The following is a 19372-nucleotide window of genomic DNA, read 5'->3' as shown; positions in this document are numbered from 1 at the left end:
AATACTTCTTAAAGTATCGATCGGTCTTTTGTGGCTCTCAGTCAGGGACTTACTTTGCGGAATTGCCTGATAATTGAATGATTGAATCTGTATTATTGAAGGTGTGAAGATTTTTAGAGTACGGTAGCATCAGCAAAATTAAAACCTAAAAACAAAACTCCTTTTTCCTTTGTAATCTGTTACTGCTTCCTGTAATTATTGGTGAGAGAGCTGGTTCTTAATGGTGAAGAAACTGGGTAGTTAGTTTCCAATGGGTTGATAGATAAGGGTAAATTCCTCTAGGATTTTTGTGGTGGAATTTGGTCCAAGTGTTGCACTTGCGGGGTTTAGGGAATACTTGTATTTACATACTTGGTATTGAAGTAAAACTTTTTACCTTGATGTTGTACTCACATATGTACAAGAGCGAATAGAGATCCTTTGGATTTATGTTTTCAGCTTGTTCGTGTTAGCCATAATGGAAGGAGGAGAAAGTTGTACTACTCTATTTGTTCCGAACTTGTGTAGCCTATTCTGTGTTTTTTTCTCTCTCTTTTGAGTTGCCTATTTTTGAAGGATGGAAATAGATATCTGCACACACTTGGACTGAAAATTGGTGACTACTTTAGTTCAACATCTCTGATACTTTGGTTGCAATTTTTCAGTGAAGTGGATTCTAAGTGTCATCAGCCAATGCTTTTAGCGTAAAATTGGTGGAGTGAACAAACTATTCTGTTATTTAAGTGGATCGACATTTTTCTAAGTTGCACCCCTCTAGATCTGAGATACAGAGATGCTTGGGCTCTGATGCTGTTGGATTTAGAGGTAAATTTTGTACTTTGTTTTTTGTTTTGCATGCTATGTATCTATAGAGAAACCATAAATGGTCTCCATCTATAGTTGAATTTAGCATGGATGCATGATTGGAACTTCTTTTCCTGATTTATTTCCTCTGTGAATTGAACAAGCCTCAAGTTTATATTTTCAGGATCTTGTGACAAGTTAGCTTGTGTTTTATATGAGCTTAGTTTTCTTTGAGTTCTGTCTCTCTGATGGATTGGAGTGCCAAAACCCCCTTGCAATGGGACTGGGAAAACTTAATGATGTTAAATGCAACACCGACTGAAATTCCAAGGAAGCTGAGACCAGTAGAGTGGTATTTTGATGGAGATGGAGGAATTAACTCAGGGTCTCTCTATTCTTCCGGTGCTGCTGGGGGTAGTGGAGGTTCTGGCTCAGATTTGGGCCTTGCACCTCTGTCTAAAAGTTCAAAATCAGCATCTATTAATTCTTCATCTATGGGGGAAGTAAAGATGACCAAATATGCTTTGGAAGCCTTTCAAGCTGTCCCAGATGGTATTAGCAACCAGAAAGCTTCCATGGTTGAGCTGGCTGATACATCCCCCACACATGAGGCTTCAGTTGGCTCTGGCGAGCATTTGCTCGGTTTAAAGCTTGGAAAAAGAACATACTTTGAAGATGCTTCTGCAGGAAGCAATGCTAAGAATTTGTCTTATCAATCCACTCCTGGACCATCTCCCATCCCAGCAAAGAGATCCAAACCCAATTGTCAGGGCACATGTGTTCCACATTGCCAAGTCGAGGGCTGCAACCTTGACCTATCGTCTTCTAAGGATTACCATCGGAAACACAGAATTTGTGAAAGTCATTCAAAGAGCCCAAAGGTCATTGTACGTGGTCTAGAACTCCGGTTCTGCCAGCAGTGTAGCAAGTAAACCTTTTTTTATTCAAGTTAATTGTATCCAAGGATATTGCTTATTGAGTATTTACTTTTGCATTGTGATGTTTTACTTATCTTAGTATCAAAGATGCGGCTCTTAGTAGTAGTTATATGGTTCCTTAGTACTGGCCTTGTGATTAATTCTCTTAATGAATGTTAAAATGATAATTATTTTCATGATGTTCAAGGTTCCATGGCCTGTCGGAGTTTGATGAAAAGAAGAGAAGTTGTCGCAAGCGTCTTTCTGACCACAATGCAAGACGCCGTAAACCACAAACAGAACCGTTCCACTTCAATGCTGCAAGACCTTTGTCATCATCAAATGGTATTGGCTTCAGACTCAGATTTGATGTGTTTTATGCATGTAATTTTTGTTGTGTGCTACTTTCACAGGAGTGGACCAATTGGATGCATCTTTCTTTTTTATTCTCTCAACTCTCAATTATAATCATGCGTTGTTGTATATGGATATTTTAAATCAACTTTGAAATGCTGCTTGGAAGGCAATGGTAATACAATATCTTGGTACATGTTTCGTATTAGTTGCAAATAATAATGTCAATGGGTATCCCTAGACTTTGTATATTTTCTCCTCATTTGACTTTTACCCGTATAAATGGTGCATACTTGTGTCGAAGCCAATGGTGTAATTGTTGCTTATTGTTTTCTTGTATTTTTCATTGTTGCCATCATTAGTTGCAACTAATTATTTGATAAGAAAGGCATGTTTTTCATGCTTCTAGGTTTCTGATACTTTTTAAATTCTTTCCATGTGGTTCCTTAAAGTTGTCTGCCATTTTACATGTCCATCTAGATAACGTGGGAGTTACTTATTCATGCTTATTAAATAGTTTCTTTGATTTTATTCTCTAACATAATATAATCAAATAGTCCGGGGAAGATTTACACCATACTTTATTGGATGCTATGCTTATGATATAGTTGTTGTTTCTGCTTTCTGGTTTATGTAAGGTTCAATAATCGTGCCTCTACTTGGTACAGATGGGAAGCAACAAATGAGTTTGATCTGGAATGAAGTGCCAGTTCTTCATAATGCTAGACCCAATGAGGATTTTGCATGGGAAGGCACACTCGACTCCAAGCACTTTCAAATTAAAGGTTATAGTCCTACAAAAGTTGGAAATGTCAATGGGCAGCAACACCTTCCGGGCAATCAGCTGTTGAATTCGATCACAATGCAATGTCTTGATCCTGGCGGATCCCTGCCTGCCAAGGGCAAGCAGAGTACAGCTGATGTTCTCAACCAAGGTTTGGTTTGTTTTTCTTTCTAGGAAAATAAGTTCAATGATATATAGGTTTTTGATCTTTGACAAATGTTATCTGCCATCTTCTAGTGTTATTTAACACATAAATGTGTTACCTGAGGATCACATGTCTATAGAAAAATATTTTAACAATATTACGTCATACGCTCGGAGAAACTTTTTCCGAAACATAGTTCTTGAGCTACACACATAATGATGTATACTTTACAGATGAGTCATGGTGCTGAAGGCCTATGATGCTCCCCTTACTGAACCGGTTTACAAGCTTAACAGGTTTTGTCCAATTTTGTAGGTGTAGAAGAATCCACAGTTGCTTCAGACATGGCTACAACGCAAGATTTTCATCGTGCTCTCTCTCTTCTGTCAAATGATTCCTGGGTTTCTTGTGAGCCAAAGCACGGTTCGGTCACCTACTCCACGCATGTCGATCCTCCTACCAGTGTGTCTCAGCCAGCAATGAATGCAATTTCGCAAGGATTTGGGAGCACCTTATCTGAAACCTGGTTGATGGAACATCGGACGGCTGAATCCCAAGTAAATAACCGTGATGGCGACAACCATTTCCAAGAGTCCCAGCTGCTCAAGCTCCCTATGCTAATGGCTTTTATTCCAATCAGATGAACTGACTGCACGAAGTTCAGTCTATGTTTGCATTTTACTTTATGTTTCTATAATTTGGAATTTGTGATCCCATTGGAATCAACTCAAATCTTAAACATTGGTTCGGTATTGGTAGGACATTGTGGATTCAAACTCCAGTTTCCTCTTTAATATGTTAAATTATTAATCTTGCTTAAGAAATTTAATTTCTCGTTACATAGACTAATTAATTGTTGGTTCAAACAAAGATTTTTAATATATGAAAAAAATTGTCATTACAAGTTAATATGCAAGTACGCTTACACATAATTGAAGTTCACAAGTGCATAAAGAGAGATTTTTAAGGTATAATAATATTTTTTTTAATATGATCCTTTTTATTAATTTGATTTATTTTTCTTGAACTAAATTTTACTCTCAATCTGATTTAGTCAATTCATTTTAACTTGATTTTTATAAAAATATTAATTCAATTTTATTTATTTTTTAAATTATTATTTATAATTAAATATAATAATAAATAAAACTAAGAAAGGGAAATCTTTTAAGGAAGATATCGTTAAATTATATTGAAACGATTTTCTTAACCATTAAATTTTTAAAAATTATATAATAATTATTGAATTTCTCATATAGTTATATAATGATCATCAAATCTTATTAAATTTATTATAAAATGATAATTAAATTTATTGAAACGGTTAAACTTATTAAAGTTATCAATATTTTATAATTTATGATGAACATTTATAATATTTTGATAAATTTGATAATTTATTTTATAATTTTTGAAATTTTAATGATAAAAAAAAATTTAATATGATTTAATGTATAATTTATGTAATTTTGTTTTGGAGTAACGTAAATTGACATAAGCTAAAAACTGCTTGGGTAGAGGGGAGCAGGTGGACGAGTGGTGTTTTGCCAACTCTTCAGTCAGTACTAGCGGATATTTCCTTCCCTTTTCCGTCCTCCGTCCTCCGTCCTCCCTCCTCCCTCCTCCTTTCCCTTTATCACTCCCGATGCCTCCGCTTCTCTCTTCTCCTTCGTTATCTTCTCAGCACAACACCACCACCGAAATAAAAATTCCCCAAAAAAGTATTTTTTTTATATGAACAACTGTGTACCGAAACCTCTCCCAACTCTCTCGAATCTCGTTCTCCAAACTCAAATTATATTTTACCAAACAGAAACTTATCATCTCAACACATAAATACTATTATTATTAATAATATTACGTTTTGTTCGTCTATAATTTATGCCAATGGCTCATGACAGTTCTGATCGATTGCCCTCTACTGGTACGTCGCTGTTCAGATCGTTATCTTTGTAAACGAAGAAAGAAAAATCGGAAAAGAAAAAATTATTTATGCCCTTTTAGCCTTTAAATTTTCAATATTGTTTTTGTTGTTAGATTTAATTATTTTGTTTTATTTTAAGGAGTTATCGAATGAGAAATATGGAAATATGTTATCAGATTGTTTTCCGTTTTGATCATGGACAAAGTTTATGTTTGGCAACGAATAGTGTCGATTTTTTTATGATCCATTATTGTATGTTTATGCTTCTGTGCTGAATGCACTTATCTTCGTACATGCTACAGTTGTTTGTTTGGTAAATCGAATTATTTTGACTTTTTCTTTTTGAATTCTAGACTCAGCCGAGGTGTTCAACGTTCTGGTTCTGGATCGCAACAACCACCTTGCTAATCCGAATGCTTTGACTAATAAGGTATATATTTGCTTGCATTGCTTCGTTTTGTTGTTTGCCTTGATTTGATTAGTATTGCCATTAGTTTAACATTTGATAATTACTTCGGATGTGGTTATTTATTTAATCTATTTACACAGGATTTGGTTACCGTTGGTTCCTTGCAGGATGGTTCACATCAGTCTGGATTCGTGCAATCTGTGGTTGACTCTAAGACAACCTATTTGTCCAATGCCTATTCTCCTGACGCACAGTTCTATCAAGAAGGTTAGTTTTCATTAAAAAGAAAAAAAAAACTTATCTTGTAATTATGTAAACCTAGTTTTTGATTTTGTGTATGTTAAAAGAATGTAGAAACCTAGGATTAATGGTGTATCAGTATAATGTTCATAACTTGATATTTCTTAGTGAAGTGATTTTCATTCTTGTGCTGATGGGAAGAGTAATTTATTTCACGGTAAGCAATTCTTCTTGTATATAATATATATAGGCAGTGTTTTATAGTGAACTTGTTGTGATAGTTGCACACACATGTAAATATATATAGGCAGTGTTTGAGGTTAATGCTTTTTCTGCTAGTATTTTTAGCGTCAAATGGATTTGTTTTTAAAAAACAAGAACTTTTCCCCTTTTTAGATTCCACTGAAGGTGATTCTAAATTGGATGTGAGGCATGTCATGCAATTTTATGGACTACGGTCCCTTAGGCAGCTAGTTAGAAGGATTGTGGCTGGCAGAATAAATTTTCTGTATGGCACATGATACTTTTTCTTACTTTGTTTATCACTCAAAGTTTTTCCTGTGCTTGTGGAATGCAGCTCACAAGCAGGGTTCATTGCTTCCATATGTTAATGCCAAGGGTTTGGACAATGGTTTTCATGTGTGTAAACCTACAATCTTTTCCAATCATTTACTATTATCAGCACTACTTGTTGCATTCTTTCTTTCTATCAGTATGTCTTACAAAAGCATTACTTTTTTTCCGCCTTACCCAGGACATCTATAATGAAAATGAATCTCTTGGATTTCATGGTTTTGGGCATACCCCACAAATGTCACAAAGAGCTCATACTCCGGTTTCATCTGATCTGCCTCCTATTGGAGATCCTAGCTGTCTGTCCAATTCAAGGCATTTTGTCACCTTAGATTCATCTTATCATCATCCATCAGTTCCCCGAAATAGTCCACATGTTACTTCGAAGGCCCAAATTTCTCATTTTGAGTTTCCTGTAAATATTGAGCAACAAGTGGATGGAAAAAGATTTGGGCTGAGACCCTATTACCTTCCTCAATTAGGATCATTTGGTGGAGAAAGCAACTTATTTGGAAGCTCAAGCAGTCTTTGCTCCTCATATCAAGGGTCTGATCGGTTTGCGGTTGGTGGATTCTGCCCAGACATGTCAAAGCCTTTTAATGGGAAGAGTTCTTTGTTTCATCCATCATATCCAACAGCTTCTCCAAAACGAGTTGGTTCACTAGAGATTTCTTCAAACGACCTTGCAATGGTTAGTTCTTTACCTATCACATACTTTAAGTTGATGGGCAGCTAGCATTTTCTAGCAAGCCAAGAGCAAAAGGATATGAAAGAACTCACATTAAGTTAATGCATTAGAGTTCCCAGATAAATGTGTGTCTCAATGGTTATCAACAATGACGGCTATTCCTAAATATAATTAATAATACAAACATGTGTGGTACTTTTATTGGAATTTTTTATGAAGTTCATGGAGTTCAATTCTTTGCACAAGTAGTGAAGTACATGAATGCTGCTCTCTCAAGTAATCCTCATCAACTGTGAACAATTTTACTTTATTTTGAACCATGAATAAACCGAGTCTGAATGTCTTCTTAACTTTGATGAAAACTTGTTGGTACAAGTCTAGAAGCTTTTAGAGTTACTTTCAATGGATTAACATGTGTAAAGTATGCATCATTCATCATTTCTCCTGAGCAGCACCTGCTTAAGCATCCCCCATTCCCCCCCCCCCCCAAAAAAAAAGGACAAAAGAAAAAATCTAGCTCAAAAAGATTGAGGCTTTTATACAAGTGGCTCTTGGAGTTGTAGATAATAGTAGCCAATTTTGTAAGCACTGAATGTCGTCTCATGATTTTTTTTTTGGGTGCAACATTGTGACGTAATTTTGGTTTGCATCTTCTTTTCATCATTAGATTCCAATCCTGAGATGTTTCTAGTTAGGTTCCAATTCAAAAATATTTTTTCTGTGAAATAGATACTGCTACCTGATCGATTATAGTTCATTGCCTAACAGTTAAGTCATATGCAGGCTTTTTTTCAAAAAGGATCATTTAATGGGCTTGGTTCTTGTTCTGGCTTCAACTCGAGAGGCTACAGTGGTAACCAAAGTGATCAAAGTGCTTGTCATGGCATAGTTTCCACTTCTAGTTTAGGAATAAGTGGTCATAACTGGCCTACACTTGATGAAGCAAGACAAGGAGGGAGCTGCAACGACTTCTCATGCAGTTGTACTGTAACACTTGATACACTAAGTGAGCGTAACAGGGGACCTAGAGCATTTAAGCCTAAAACTCATATAACTACCAAGGGTTATATTGTTGATAGCTGCAAGAATGGAACAGCTAATGACATTACCAATGGATTGTACAACCGACAGAATTTTGCCACTGATTATGAGGGTGCCAAGTTCTTTGTAATCAAGTCTTATAGTGAAGATAATGTTCACAAGAGTATAAAGTACGGTGTCTGGGCAAGCACCCCGATGGGCAACAAAAAATTGGATACTGCTTATCATGAGGCAAAAGCTAAACAAGGAACATGGCCTGTCTTTCTCTTATTTTCGGTAATCTACCTTGCGTTGCATTCTAGGTGTTGGAGGGGTAAAAAAATGATGAAGCCCTGTAATTTAACCGAAAACAGCTGATGGATAGAATAACAGCTAGGATTAGTTGACCTTAGTATGTAATATATGTGCTTTCCTTCTGTTTCATTTGAAATCCTTGTATGTTACGTATGCAGGTGAATGCAAGTGCTCAGTTTTGTGGAGTAGCTGAGATGGTGGGACCTGTTGACTTCGATAAAAGTGTGGATTATTGGCTTCAGAATAAGTGGTCTGGGCAATTCCCTGTAAAGTGGCACATTATTAAAGATGTTCCCAATAGTCAGTTCCGCCACATTCTGCTTGAAAGTAATGACAACAAGCCAGTTACTAACAGTAGAGATACTCAAGAGGTAAGGATGCACTTGGGGTTGACACTTTATAGCCACTTTTGCGTGCTGATCTGATTCTTGGTGTTTCCGGTTACATTCAAATTAGTGTCGTTATTGTCTCATACATGGCTATTCTAATTCTAACTAGTGCTTCTGAAGTAATTATGTTGGTCTAGAATCAAATTTGATTCAACCAAGCCAACATTAAACTTGTCTAATATTCCACACTGTTTCTTTTTGTACTTGATTATACTGTGGTGGTGTATTTATGATTTTTGTTGAAATGTAAGATGCATAACTGGATGAACTCGAAGTCATAATGTACATCCCAGAGCTAGAAGATAACTACCCTTGTTTCCATTTGAACTTGTAAATGGGCATGTATGGCATGCACATCAACTTGTTATGTTATGAGGTATTGAGCATGCGAGCAAAATCGCACCTATGATGCTGATATGTAAACCTGATTCCTATGGATCCAGTTTCCATACCATTGTGCTTTTTTATCTGATTGTGCTTATGTCAAGTAAGGTATATAATCTCTCATCTTTTGTTGCGACAACGCTGTCTTATGGTCTCTGACACAGCTGCATCAAATAATATCACAGGTTGAATTCGAACAGGGTATTGAGACGATAAACATTTTCAAAAACTATGAAGGTCGTTCTTCCATCCTAGATGATTTCTATTTCTATGAAGAGCGACAGAAAGCAATGCAGGAAAGGAAGGCCAGGCAGCTAACTACCCTAGTGGTTTCTGGCGATTTAGTTCGCGATGCACCGAACCTCGTCTCACTCCCTAATGATTTCGTAAAGAAAATGTCCAAGAGCTTTGCCGAAGTTCTTTTGTTAAACGAGAACGAGAAAGCAGGCGGAGCAGCAGCTAAAAAGGTGCTATCTGCTGCTTGTGGAGGCCATGGTAGATAGCTGCAACCACAAATTCGGCCAACAACAAAACGAATATTATCGGCTAAAAAGGTTCTTTAATATTTCTCTGTCCCGCTATAACTCCCTTTATGGATTTTATTTGTTTAGATTAGAAAGACATATTATGAAGAAGTCCATAAGATAGACTCGGGTTCATAACTAAATACCGTATGCATGCAATATATATACAATATGTATACCGCAACTGATACTACGTATATATTATTTTTTTCCCAAAAAAAGCCTTCCTAAAGATGGAAAGCAGCGGTTTTATGAAAATTGGGAATCTAGTTAATTTACCCTTTCTCTAGGACCTAGAGCCAGTGCGAATCAGTGTATGAATATAAATTTATTTACCATGTTGGGTAAAGTTATTAGGGTTTTGAATTTATTTGAGTTTTGAATTCGACATGTAGTGTTGTAACTTCATCTCTGACCTTTGGTGTCGGAGAACAACGGTAGCCATAAACACAGCTTATGTTTTATATATACTTCAATAATATTATCTTTAAATTTAAAATTGATTCAGATAAAATTAATTTTAAAAACAATCTTTTTAAGCATCGGTTTTTGTGCCAACAGAACTTAAATTTAAGACAAACAATTTCTGTATTTTTTTTCTATCCATTTCTTCTTTTTCCTGTTTTTGGTATCCATGATAGACATCGCTCATTGACATTTGGACCTCATAGGGACCAGAATCAATAATCATATACGTCCTAAGTCAATCGTTTCAACTTCCATTCAAAATCTCTCTCCCATCTTCTCTAATGCATTCATTTCAAATCTCCAATTTGAACCCACAAAATTAGACAGAAATGCACTTAAATGTCTGGCAACTCTCCATTAAAGCAGTAGATACATGAATGCAAAAACTCCCGCCCCAAGCCCGTACATCCATCAGTAAAATACTCATGTTTATATAAAAATAATTATATAAAATTAAACTTTTATCATCTTATTTAAAATTTAAGGTTTAAAGTTAGAGTTTAGAATTATCCATTTAAATGTATTTAGAGTTGAATTGAATTTAAAATATAGAGTTTATACTAAGAATTTAAAGATAAACATTTTAAGTTCAAGATTAAAATAAGAATATAAAACTTAACTTTTATATCATTTATGTATCAATAATTTCCTTATACACACTTTTATATATATGTTTGTAGAGATGATCATACGTGAGATCAAGTCGAGTTTTTGATTCACACAAATATGATCTGAATATAACACTTATTTATATATAATCTGGTTCAATTCAGGTTAAAGAAAATTTCACCTAACTTGATTTTTATGGTAAAATCTACACCCAACTCAATACAAAAATATATTAAAAAAAGTATAATTCTTATTAGAGAAAATAAATACCTAATTGAAAAAAATAAATAAAATTATATTATAATAATTATTTTTGAATATATAAAGTTAAATTATATTATTATACAATAATGTATTTTCATTCCATCTGATTTCAGACTCAAAATTAGAAATAAAAGCCAATCCTATAAAATCACATCGAAATCGATTGAAGTTAAAAACCCTACCCTATGGGCTACGTGTGTCTGTGTGTCATTTTGTTTTAAGCATGAAACAGTGTCATTAGTAGTCACGACAATCATTCAAGATTATTTATTTTTCTCTAACGTATTATCTTATTCAACTTAAATAAAATACCATGAAAGAGCACCTAATAGTTAAAATTTCCCATAAATATGATCATATTTTAAGTTAAGAAAGTAAGAAACAGCAACAATGGTGAAGCTAAGTTGCAGCAGCAAGAAACTAAAGAAGAAGGCCGAAGTAACCAGTTAAGCGATCCCATCAGGGAGTGCATCGAAAAAGAAACACACGGCCGAAGCAACCACTAACACGGAACCAACGAAGTGAGCAGCTTCAAGCTTCGTCCGCCGGACTTATCATCAGCATTATGCGAACCAGACAATGGCGTAGCAGGCGTCGCAGTCGTTGACGACGAATTCGTAAATGTAGCCGCGTCCGGCGAGTTTGGGGCCAATCCAAGAAGCTCTATTCATTCAAATTTAAAAAACAACACACATACACCAAACCATACAATTAATTCATTAAAATGTATAATCAAAAGAGAAAAAGAAAACCGAGGGAGAATTTAAAGCTTACTTGGGCAATCACTGACGCTAGCGTTCTTCAACTGGCAAGCCGAAGGAAGTTGAAAAAGCTTATCTTGTTGAAACCCATGCTCTTGAGACTTTGAGAACCAGATGTCTGGCTTTGCTGAAGAATATAACACAAACACTTGGGCTCGTTTTCTTTTACGCTCGAAACCGAACCACAACACTCCTTGGACGGCTTCTCCACCTTGCCTTGAGCAAAGTTCAGGCAACTCATCACGCTCTGGAAATCTTTGCTGCACTGGTTGGATAATCTACTCTTATCGGCCGCACCGACGATACACGCCAGGAAAGTGAACGCCGTGATCGTCGCGATTGAAACTATAGAACCCTTCACTTTCCTTTGTTCTTTTCCCATTTCTTCACTGCTTTTGTTTACTTGTTGAGTATCTGGAATCGAACTTGGAAAGTATCTTCTTCGCTTTTGGAGATTGGAGAATATAAATATGGAGAAACGAGTAGTAATATTGGCCAAATTGTGAATATAGTCCCTGTACTGTACTATATAGTCTTAAACAGTTTAAATTATTTTCTAATAATGTGAACAAATTATAGTGTAAGGATTAAGTCCATAAAAAATAATAGTGCATGGACATTTTAAAAATTTGACCTAATAGTTTTAGGGCTTACTGTATTAATGACATGCAGTAGAACGGTGAAGGATAGGATTCTTTGTTGTCACCTGACATGGAATTAAACGGTTCTGATGGTTTTAGATATAAACGGGGGCCCACTTTATTTTGGGCGGCAAGCAGTAACGTAGAGGTATCAAGTTGTTGGTTTCAGACCGAGGTGTTTAAATAGAAAGCTAAGCTGGGAGGCCAGCCACGTGTCACTAGATATTCCACGTGGATATTTTTCGTTGGTTAATGAAAATGTAAATTACTCTTTATTATTTTTTATAAGGAAAAAAATCATGGTTTTAGTGCTCCAAGTTTTGGAAATTGAAATTTCATTAATTATGGCTTATGGTCGGGAATGAAATTCATGCTTCCACCTATTTCCATATTCTTATTAAAATTTAATAAATAATATGGAAAATTACTTCAAATATCACTATACTTTTCTCGTTAACTCATTTATATCACTGAGCTTTTAATTTTACCAATTATAATATGTTATTTTAATTTTATATTTAATTATATTACTCCACCGTTAGGTAAATAAGGAGATAATGACTAATGGTTGTTGATGTGACATGTCATACCAAAATGACATCGTTTTGGTGCATTTGTTTTGATGTTTAAACGACATTGGTTTATATACTAACTTTAGAGTGCGTTTGGTTCACGGAATGTAAGATTACCAATGAGAATAAAAGATTACCAGTGAATAGGATTACTGGGAATGTTGTATTTTGTGTTTGGTTGGTTTAGCAGGAATGTAAGATTACCGTGTTTGGTTAAAGGAATAAAAGATTATTGGAATATATATTTGACCAAATTGTCCTTATTATATATTTTGTTTTTTAACAAGTTAGAAAATATTTATATATTTTCTTTAAAAAAAATTAAATTCATAAAATTTATATAATTTTTTTACAAAATTGAAAATATAAAAAGGTTTATTGAAAGGGTAAAATTTTATTTTAACTCCTGAACTTCATATAACATTTTTATTATAGATTTTTTTTGAAATCTAAAATAATTTAAGGATAAATTTGTAATTTAACCTTCGTAAAATTTTTATTATTCAATGGCAGAATAAATATATTTTTTAAAGAAAAAAAATTTAAGGGCATTTTAGTCCAAAATGCCGGTAATCCAACAATACCTAAGGAAATAGAGGTAATGACATTCCCGGTAATATACAAAAAAAAAATCCACTATTGGTAATGTAAGATTACCGGGAATGACATTCCCGGCCAACCAAACGGGGGAATGTGGATTCCATTCCCATGGGAATCTCACATTCCCCCAACCAAACACACCTTTAGGGCCCGTTTGGATCAAGGATTTTATTATTCCTCCCAGGAATATTTTTTTTCCTGATTAATATACCCATGTTTGGATAGACAAGATTTCCAAGTGAGGGTAATATCACAATACCAACAGTAAAATTTTGTGGGTTTATTCCGAGAATGTTATTCTCATATGTGTCTTAGGTATATTTTTATTCCCGGGCTTAAGGGCTAAAATACCATTCTTTTCCTCGTGAGTTTGCCTCTGCGATATCTTCTTCTCCCGTGAGCTTGCATGCGAAAAATTCGTTGTTTTCCCAGTGAGATTCTCCTGGTAAGATTTTTCTCCGCTCCCTTTCATTTATTTTGCTTTCCCCAACTTGTTCCTTATAAGGACTTCCGTCCTTCTCACTTTCCTGCCTTTTTCTATTCAAATTTTTTTGTTCTTCTCATCTCTGTGTTTGGCAATTGCAGAACATTGATTATGGAGTTGGAATTAATTTCATATTCATAACACAATAGATTTCAATCTTCTACCATTCAAGAAATTAACGGGTCTTTCTTCATTTCTATATTTTCATTTTTCAATGATTTTATTGGTTGATTGTATAGAATATGGTTAGGGTACTGTTTTTCTTTTTTATTTTTTATTCTAGGGTTTAGGGTTTAGTTTATACAATTGGTGAAATGCAAGTTTGATTCAGTTGTTGTTCTTACTATTTTATTTGCATACGTGATAGTTTGCTGAACTTTTTCAGTTTTTGTTTTCCAGATTGGTTTATTCAAACACCTAGAAGTCACATGGAAACTGGAGGATCGTTGGCACAGGCAATAAGAAAGCCAACGCTTACGCCAAAGGCTATTATACACCAAAAGTTTGGGAGTAAAGCTTCTTATTCGGTAGAGGAAGTAGAGGAACCTACTCAAAATGGATGCCCAGGATTGGAAATCCTTCAGAAGGGGCCTTGCCTTTATCGTTGTACCTTGGAGCTTTCGGATTTTACTGTTGTGTCTGAGTCCTTTAAGAAAAAGAAAGACGCTGAGCAGTCTGTTGCTCAGATGGCGTTGGAAAAGGTTTATATCACCTTGTTCACCATATTGATTTCGTTATAATTCTAGTTTGATAGGCATTTAAGTAGCATCATTGTTTGTTTTATTGAGTTTTGGTGATAGGTTGTGGAATATATAGTGAAACTCGATAGAGAAAAAACCTTCACTTTGCTATTTGGAACAGTTAAATAGGTGTCCCTTGGTTGCTAGTGTTACAAGTTTGTAGCTTGAAAGCCATTAGTTTGAAGTAAGCTTTTCTTGATGAAAAGTTTGATAATATTTTGAGTTAATTTCAGAACTTATATATATACATATTTTGCTTGAACTATAGTGAACTTTCTTACTTGGGCTCTTGAAGTTTAAAAGTGTACAATAAGGTAATCAAAAATAAGGCAGGATTCTTATTATTTTGGATTTTTTTTTTATTTTTACTAACTCTTCCAGATGTATCTCAAAAGAAAATTGCAATTAATGCACCTTTTATGTTAGACCATCTTTTTGTTAATTATGTCTAAACTTTCTGTTGCACAGATATTTAAAATTAATTAGGTTAATACCATTTTCTATTTATAGCCATGTAAATGATTGTTAGCAGATGCAATATCCTGTTGTTGATGTTTTTTTCTTCTTTTGTCTGAATATTTTTCTTCAGGACTGAATCCTTTTATATTTAAAATTAATTAGGCTAATGCCGTTATATGTTTGTAACTGTGTAAATGGTTGTTAGCGGATGCAATATCCTGTTGTTGGTTTTGTTTTTTATATAAATTATGTTGAAGTAAAATTTTAATATATTTTTTTAAATAAATTATGTAAAATTTAATATTAATTAAAATTAAAATTATACATGATATATTTAAATAATATATTATCGATGAATTTTTATATAAATAATTTTTATTTAAATATATTATCGATGAATTTTTATATAAATAATTTTTATTTAAATAATTAGAATTTCACACCTTAAATAATTTAGAACAAGGTCAAATTGGTAAAATATACATTCCAATAATCTTTTATTCCTTCAACCAAACACGGTAATCTTACATTCCTGCCAAACCAACCAAACACAGTAATATAACATTCCCAGTAATCCTATTCCCTAGTAATCTTTTATTCCCACTGGTAATCTTACATTCCGTGAACCAAACACACCCTTAGGGTATATCGATATTACCATTGAACTTTTAAACAATTTTCTTTTAAATTTTAAGGTGTACCAAAATATTCGCATTTCACTATTTTTTCTTCTATTAGGATTAATTTTCCACGCAACACACTTAAATTGACGAAAATTTGTTGGGATTTTTGGAAGCTCGAATCGAAAACCAGAACGGTTTGCAAAGAGGGGTCGGAACAGTTTTGTATTTAGGGAGTAAGGAGATTGAAAGATAGAGAATTGTACATCGATTTATAGTGGTTCGACTTTCTCAACCAAAGTCTACGTCCACTATCTTAGCTCCTCACGAAGGATTTTCCAACAAATTCACTAATTTGTTCTTTCTTTTGAGGACAAAGAGATAACCTTACAACTCCCTAGTTTTTCCGGGTTAAACTAAAACCTTTCCCTAGCTTTTACACGGGATAAGCTAGAACATTTCCCCTTTACAAAAGGATAAAATAAGTAAACAATAAAACCTCTCTAAGGTAGGTGTTTACAAGATTGAGCTCACAAGAACAAAATATTTACAAGAGAAAGATGAAATAAGAATGAAAAACTCTTCTCTTGTGTTTGATTGCTTGGATAGTTGTTCTCATACTTCTTCAAGTGTCCTTAGCTTGTATTTATAGCTTGGAATGTGTTTGATGTTGTATATAGCCGTTGGGGATGTTTTGGAGCTGTTTGGGGATGATTTTTCTACTCAAAAAGGCTGCCCATAACATGGTGCATCGGTGCATTATCATGGTGCATCGATACCCCTTCATTAAATTCAAATAAACTAGCCGTTGCAGCCTTTGTGCATGGATGCACAACAGGATGCATCGATGCACATCAAGATGCATCGATGCACTAAGTGCATTCGAAATGGAGTGCATGGATGCACTGCATGGTGCATGGATGAACTAGTGCAGGTGCATGGATGCACTGCAGGGGTGCATGGATGCACTTTGACACCCTTTAGCATTTTTGCTCAAATTCGAATTTAATGGACTTTGAATTATTTTTGAAACCTTTTTAAAACCTTGAATAAATTCAATTCAAGTCCAAAAACATTTTGCCTTTAAATTTGTTATATCGAAACATAATTCAACAAACTCCCCCTTTTTGATATAACAAAACATTTGAAAAATTGTTTTTGGCAAAACTCCCCCTTAATAAAATGTTTAATGAAAAAGATACCAATTGTTAACAAAATGATATCAATTGTTACCAATTGTTTGAAAATATATGAAAATGTTAAGCTACCTCTTTTTCATTAAGAAATTAAAATTTTCAAACCAAACTTCTCCCCCTTTTTGTTATAAAAAAATAATTCAATCTTTGAAGTTCAAAATAACTTTGGAGAGTAAGTAGTAATTTTGAAATTTTAAAAAATCATTTGAAATATCAAAACTTCCCCTGAATAAATGCATTCCAAACAAAATTAAGCTTTTAGGATCATGACACTTAAACAAAATTGAATTTCAACAAATAATAATAAACATGTTAGTAGTACATGAAATTCAATGTATCCAAGTCTAAAATACTTTATGCAATACCAATTATTGAATTTAAGATCATATGCATAAAGTTTTCCAAAAATATTATGCATTTCAAAATTTTTGATATCAATTGTTAGAGAGATATCAATTTTCATTTAAACAACATGCATAAACTTTCAAGTTTAGGTAAAAAATTTAAAATTTGTAAAATCAAAGTATTTGAAAATTTGATATCAATTGTTAGAGAGATATCATTTGCATTAAAACCAATTTTGACCAAAATTTTATTATGATGAACTAAAAATTCTTAAAAATTAATATAACTTTAAAATGTTCATCATAATCATCTTTTCAACATACATGAGATTAAAACAATGATGCATAATCAATTAAAACCAAAACTCATGCATTCTTAAAATCAAATGAGCAACCAAATAACCAAAATTAAAAGCATTAAGCTTAGAGGTTACCATTCCTTTTTCAAGTGTGGCTAGAGCATCTTGAATATCATCATTTTCATCACCATTGCTCTAACACATCTACAAGAGACATTTATTTCGATTACAAATTTCTTTGGATCCTTGAACGTTAGTTTCAATGCCCATTGTTCCCTTAGGAACCCATACTTGTCTAATTTTAAAATGTTTTCCTTTCTTCAAAGGACAAGTATGTTTCTTATGACCATGATAATGACAATGTGAGCATATTGTCATTATTGAACTAAATGAATTATTTAAAATGATTTCTTTTTCTTTTGTTAAGCATTCAAGCTTAACTTTTAAATCAAAATTTTCTTTTTCAAAACTTTCAATTTTTATTTTTGAAAGCTCTAAATCCTTTTTCAAATTTTCATTTTGGCTTTCAAAATCTATTTTTGTTTTCAAAAGAAAATCATTTTTCGATTTTAAATTTTGAAATCATTTTCTTATATTTGGAGTTCATGGTCTCAAACTCTGAATATAACCTATTAAAAGCATATTGTAACTCATCAAACGTATATGAATTAAATTCATTTGAGTTAGAAAATACCTCGGGCTCTTCACGAGCCATTAGAGATACCACCTTTGTTGGTTCTTCTTTCTTGTTTTCATGGATTTCCTCAAGCTTATTCCAAAGCTTCTTGGCACTTGAACACGAAGAAACTCCTTCATAGATTTCAGGACCAAATGCACACAATATCATGTGCATTACCTTGGCATTAAGTTGAGCTTTCTTCCGTTCTTTGTCACTCCACTTCTCCTTCTTCTTTGGAGAAAAGTATCCGTTCTCGATTATCTCTCATGCATCAAGATCATTGGATTAGATGAATACCTTCATTAATTTCTTCAAATGATGATAGTTGGCTCCATTGAAGTATGGAGGCTTGTCGTTTGGTAGGGAGTCTTCCATGTGGAACGAGCCGGAGGTGGAAACCATCTTCTCGGTTATTTCGGGAATTGGTAAAGCTTCTTCTAGGATCGTCTCAAGGTGGTTAAACCTTCTAACGAGTTAGGCTCTGATTCTAATTGTTGGGATTTTCGAAATCTCAAATCGACAATCAGAACGGTTTGCAAAGAGGGGTCGGAACGGTTTTGTATTTAGGGAGTAAGGAGATTGAAAGATAGAGAATTGCACAGTGATTTATAGTGGTTTGCCTTTCTCAACCAAAGTCTACGTCCACTACCTTAGCTCCTCACCAAGGATTTTCTAACAAATTCACTAATTTGTTCTTTCTTTTGAAGACAAAGAGATAACCTTACAACTCCCTAGTTTTTCCGGGTTAAACTAGAATCTTTCCCTAGCTTTTACACGGGATAAGCTAGAACCTTTCCCCTTTAAAAAAGTATAAAATAAGTAAACAAGGAAACCTCTCTAAGGTAGGTGTTTACAAGATTGAGCTCACAAGAACAAAATATTTACAAGAGAAAGATGAAATAAGAATGAAAACTCTTCTCTTGTGTTTGATTGCTTGGATAGTTGTTCTCATACTTCTTCAAGTGTCTTTAGCTTGTATTTATAGCTTGGAATGTGTTGGATGTTGTATATAACCGTTGGGGATGTTTTGGAGACGTTTGGGGATGATTTTTCTACTCAAAAAGGCTACCCATAACATGGTGCATCGGTGCACTATCATGGTGCATCGATACCCCTTCATTAAATTCAAATAAACTAGTCGTTGCAGCCTTCGTGCATGGATACACAACAGGATGCATTGATGCACA

General features: G+C 34.1%; 1 protein-coding gene and 2 pseudogenes across 4 annotated transcripts; 2 read left to right on the top strand and 1 right to left on the bottom strand.

The window, feature by feature from the left end:
• Positions 1 to 1007: 1007 nt before the first annotated feature.
• LOC120134659 lies at positions 1008 to 3786 on the top strand (annotated as a pseudogene).
• An 808-nt stretch (positions 3787 to 4594) lies between these two features.
• Positions 4595 to 9632, top strand: LOC120134657 (YTH domain-containing protein ECT3-like). Of its 4 annotated transcripts, none has more exons than XM_039151097.1 (8): positions 4595 to 4907; positions 5261 to 5337; positions 5457 to 5583; positions 6134 to 6195; positions 6311 to 6820; positions 7586 to 8134; positions 8311 to 8523; positions 9111 to 9631. In XM_039151097.1, the coding sequence occupies exons 1-8, from the start codon at positions 4865 to 4867 to the stop codon at positions 9426 to 9428; spliced, it is 1899 nt and encodes a 632-aa protein (XP_039007028.1). In that variant the 5' UTR covers positions 4595 to 4864; the 3' UTR covers positions 9429 to 9631. The 4 variants fall into 4 exon arrangements, with proteins under 4 accessions (XP_039007028.1, XP_039007032.1, XP_039007031.1 ...); XM_039151100.1 differs by having other exon boundaries at positions 4596 to 4907; positions 6134 to 6187; positions 6339 to 6820; XM_039151099.1 differs by having other exon boundaries at positions 4599 to 4907; positions 7601 to 8134; positions 9111 to 9629.
• A 1578-nt stretch (positions 9633 to 11210) lies between these two features.
• Positions 11211 to 11991, bottom strand: LOC120134661 (annotated as a pseudogene).
• Positions 11992 to 19372: the final 7381 nt, after the last annotated feature.

The sequence above is a fragment of the Hibiscus syriacus genome, unplaced genomic scaffold, assembly GCF_006381635.1.
Source record: "Hibiscus syriacus cultivar Baekdansim isolate YM2019G1 unplaced genomic scaffold, ASM638163v2 tig00110597_pilon, whole genome shotgun sequence".
Classification (NCBI taxonomy): Eukaryota; Viridiplantae; Streptophyta; class Magnoliopsida; order Malvales; family Malvaceae; genus Hibiscus; species Hibiscus syriacus.
Note: the sequence above shows the minus strand (reverse complement) of the source record. Positions and strands in the feature narration are given on the sequence as shown.

Bases quoted from the DNA above. Each gene is read 5' to 3' on its own strand.
- LOC120134657 (XM_039151097.1), top strand. From the start codon at position 4,865: ATGCCAATGGCTCATGACAGTTCTGATCGATTGCCCTCTACTG. The intron at 4,908-5,260 runs GTACGTCGCTGT...TTTGAATTCTAG, and splicing joins TGATCGATTGCCCTCTACTG to ACTCAGCCGAGGTGTTCAAC. The intron at 8,135-8,310 runs GTAATCTACCTT...TTACGTATGCAG, and splicing joins CTGTCTTTCTCTTATTTTCG to GTGAATGCAAGTGCTCAGTT.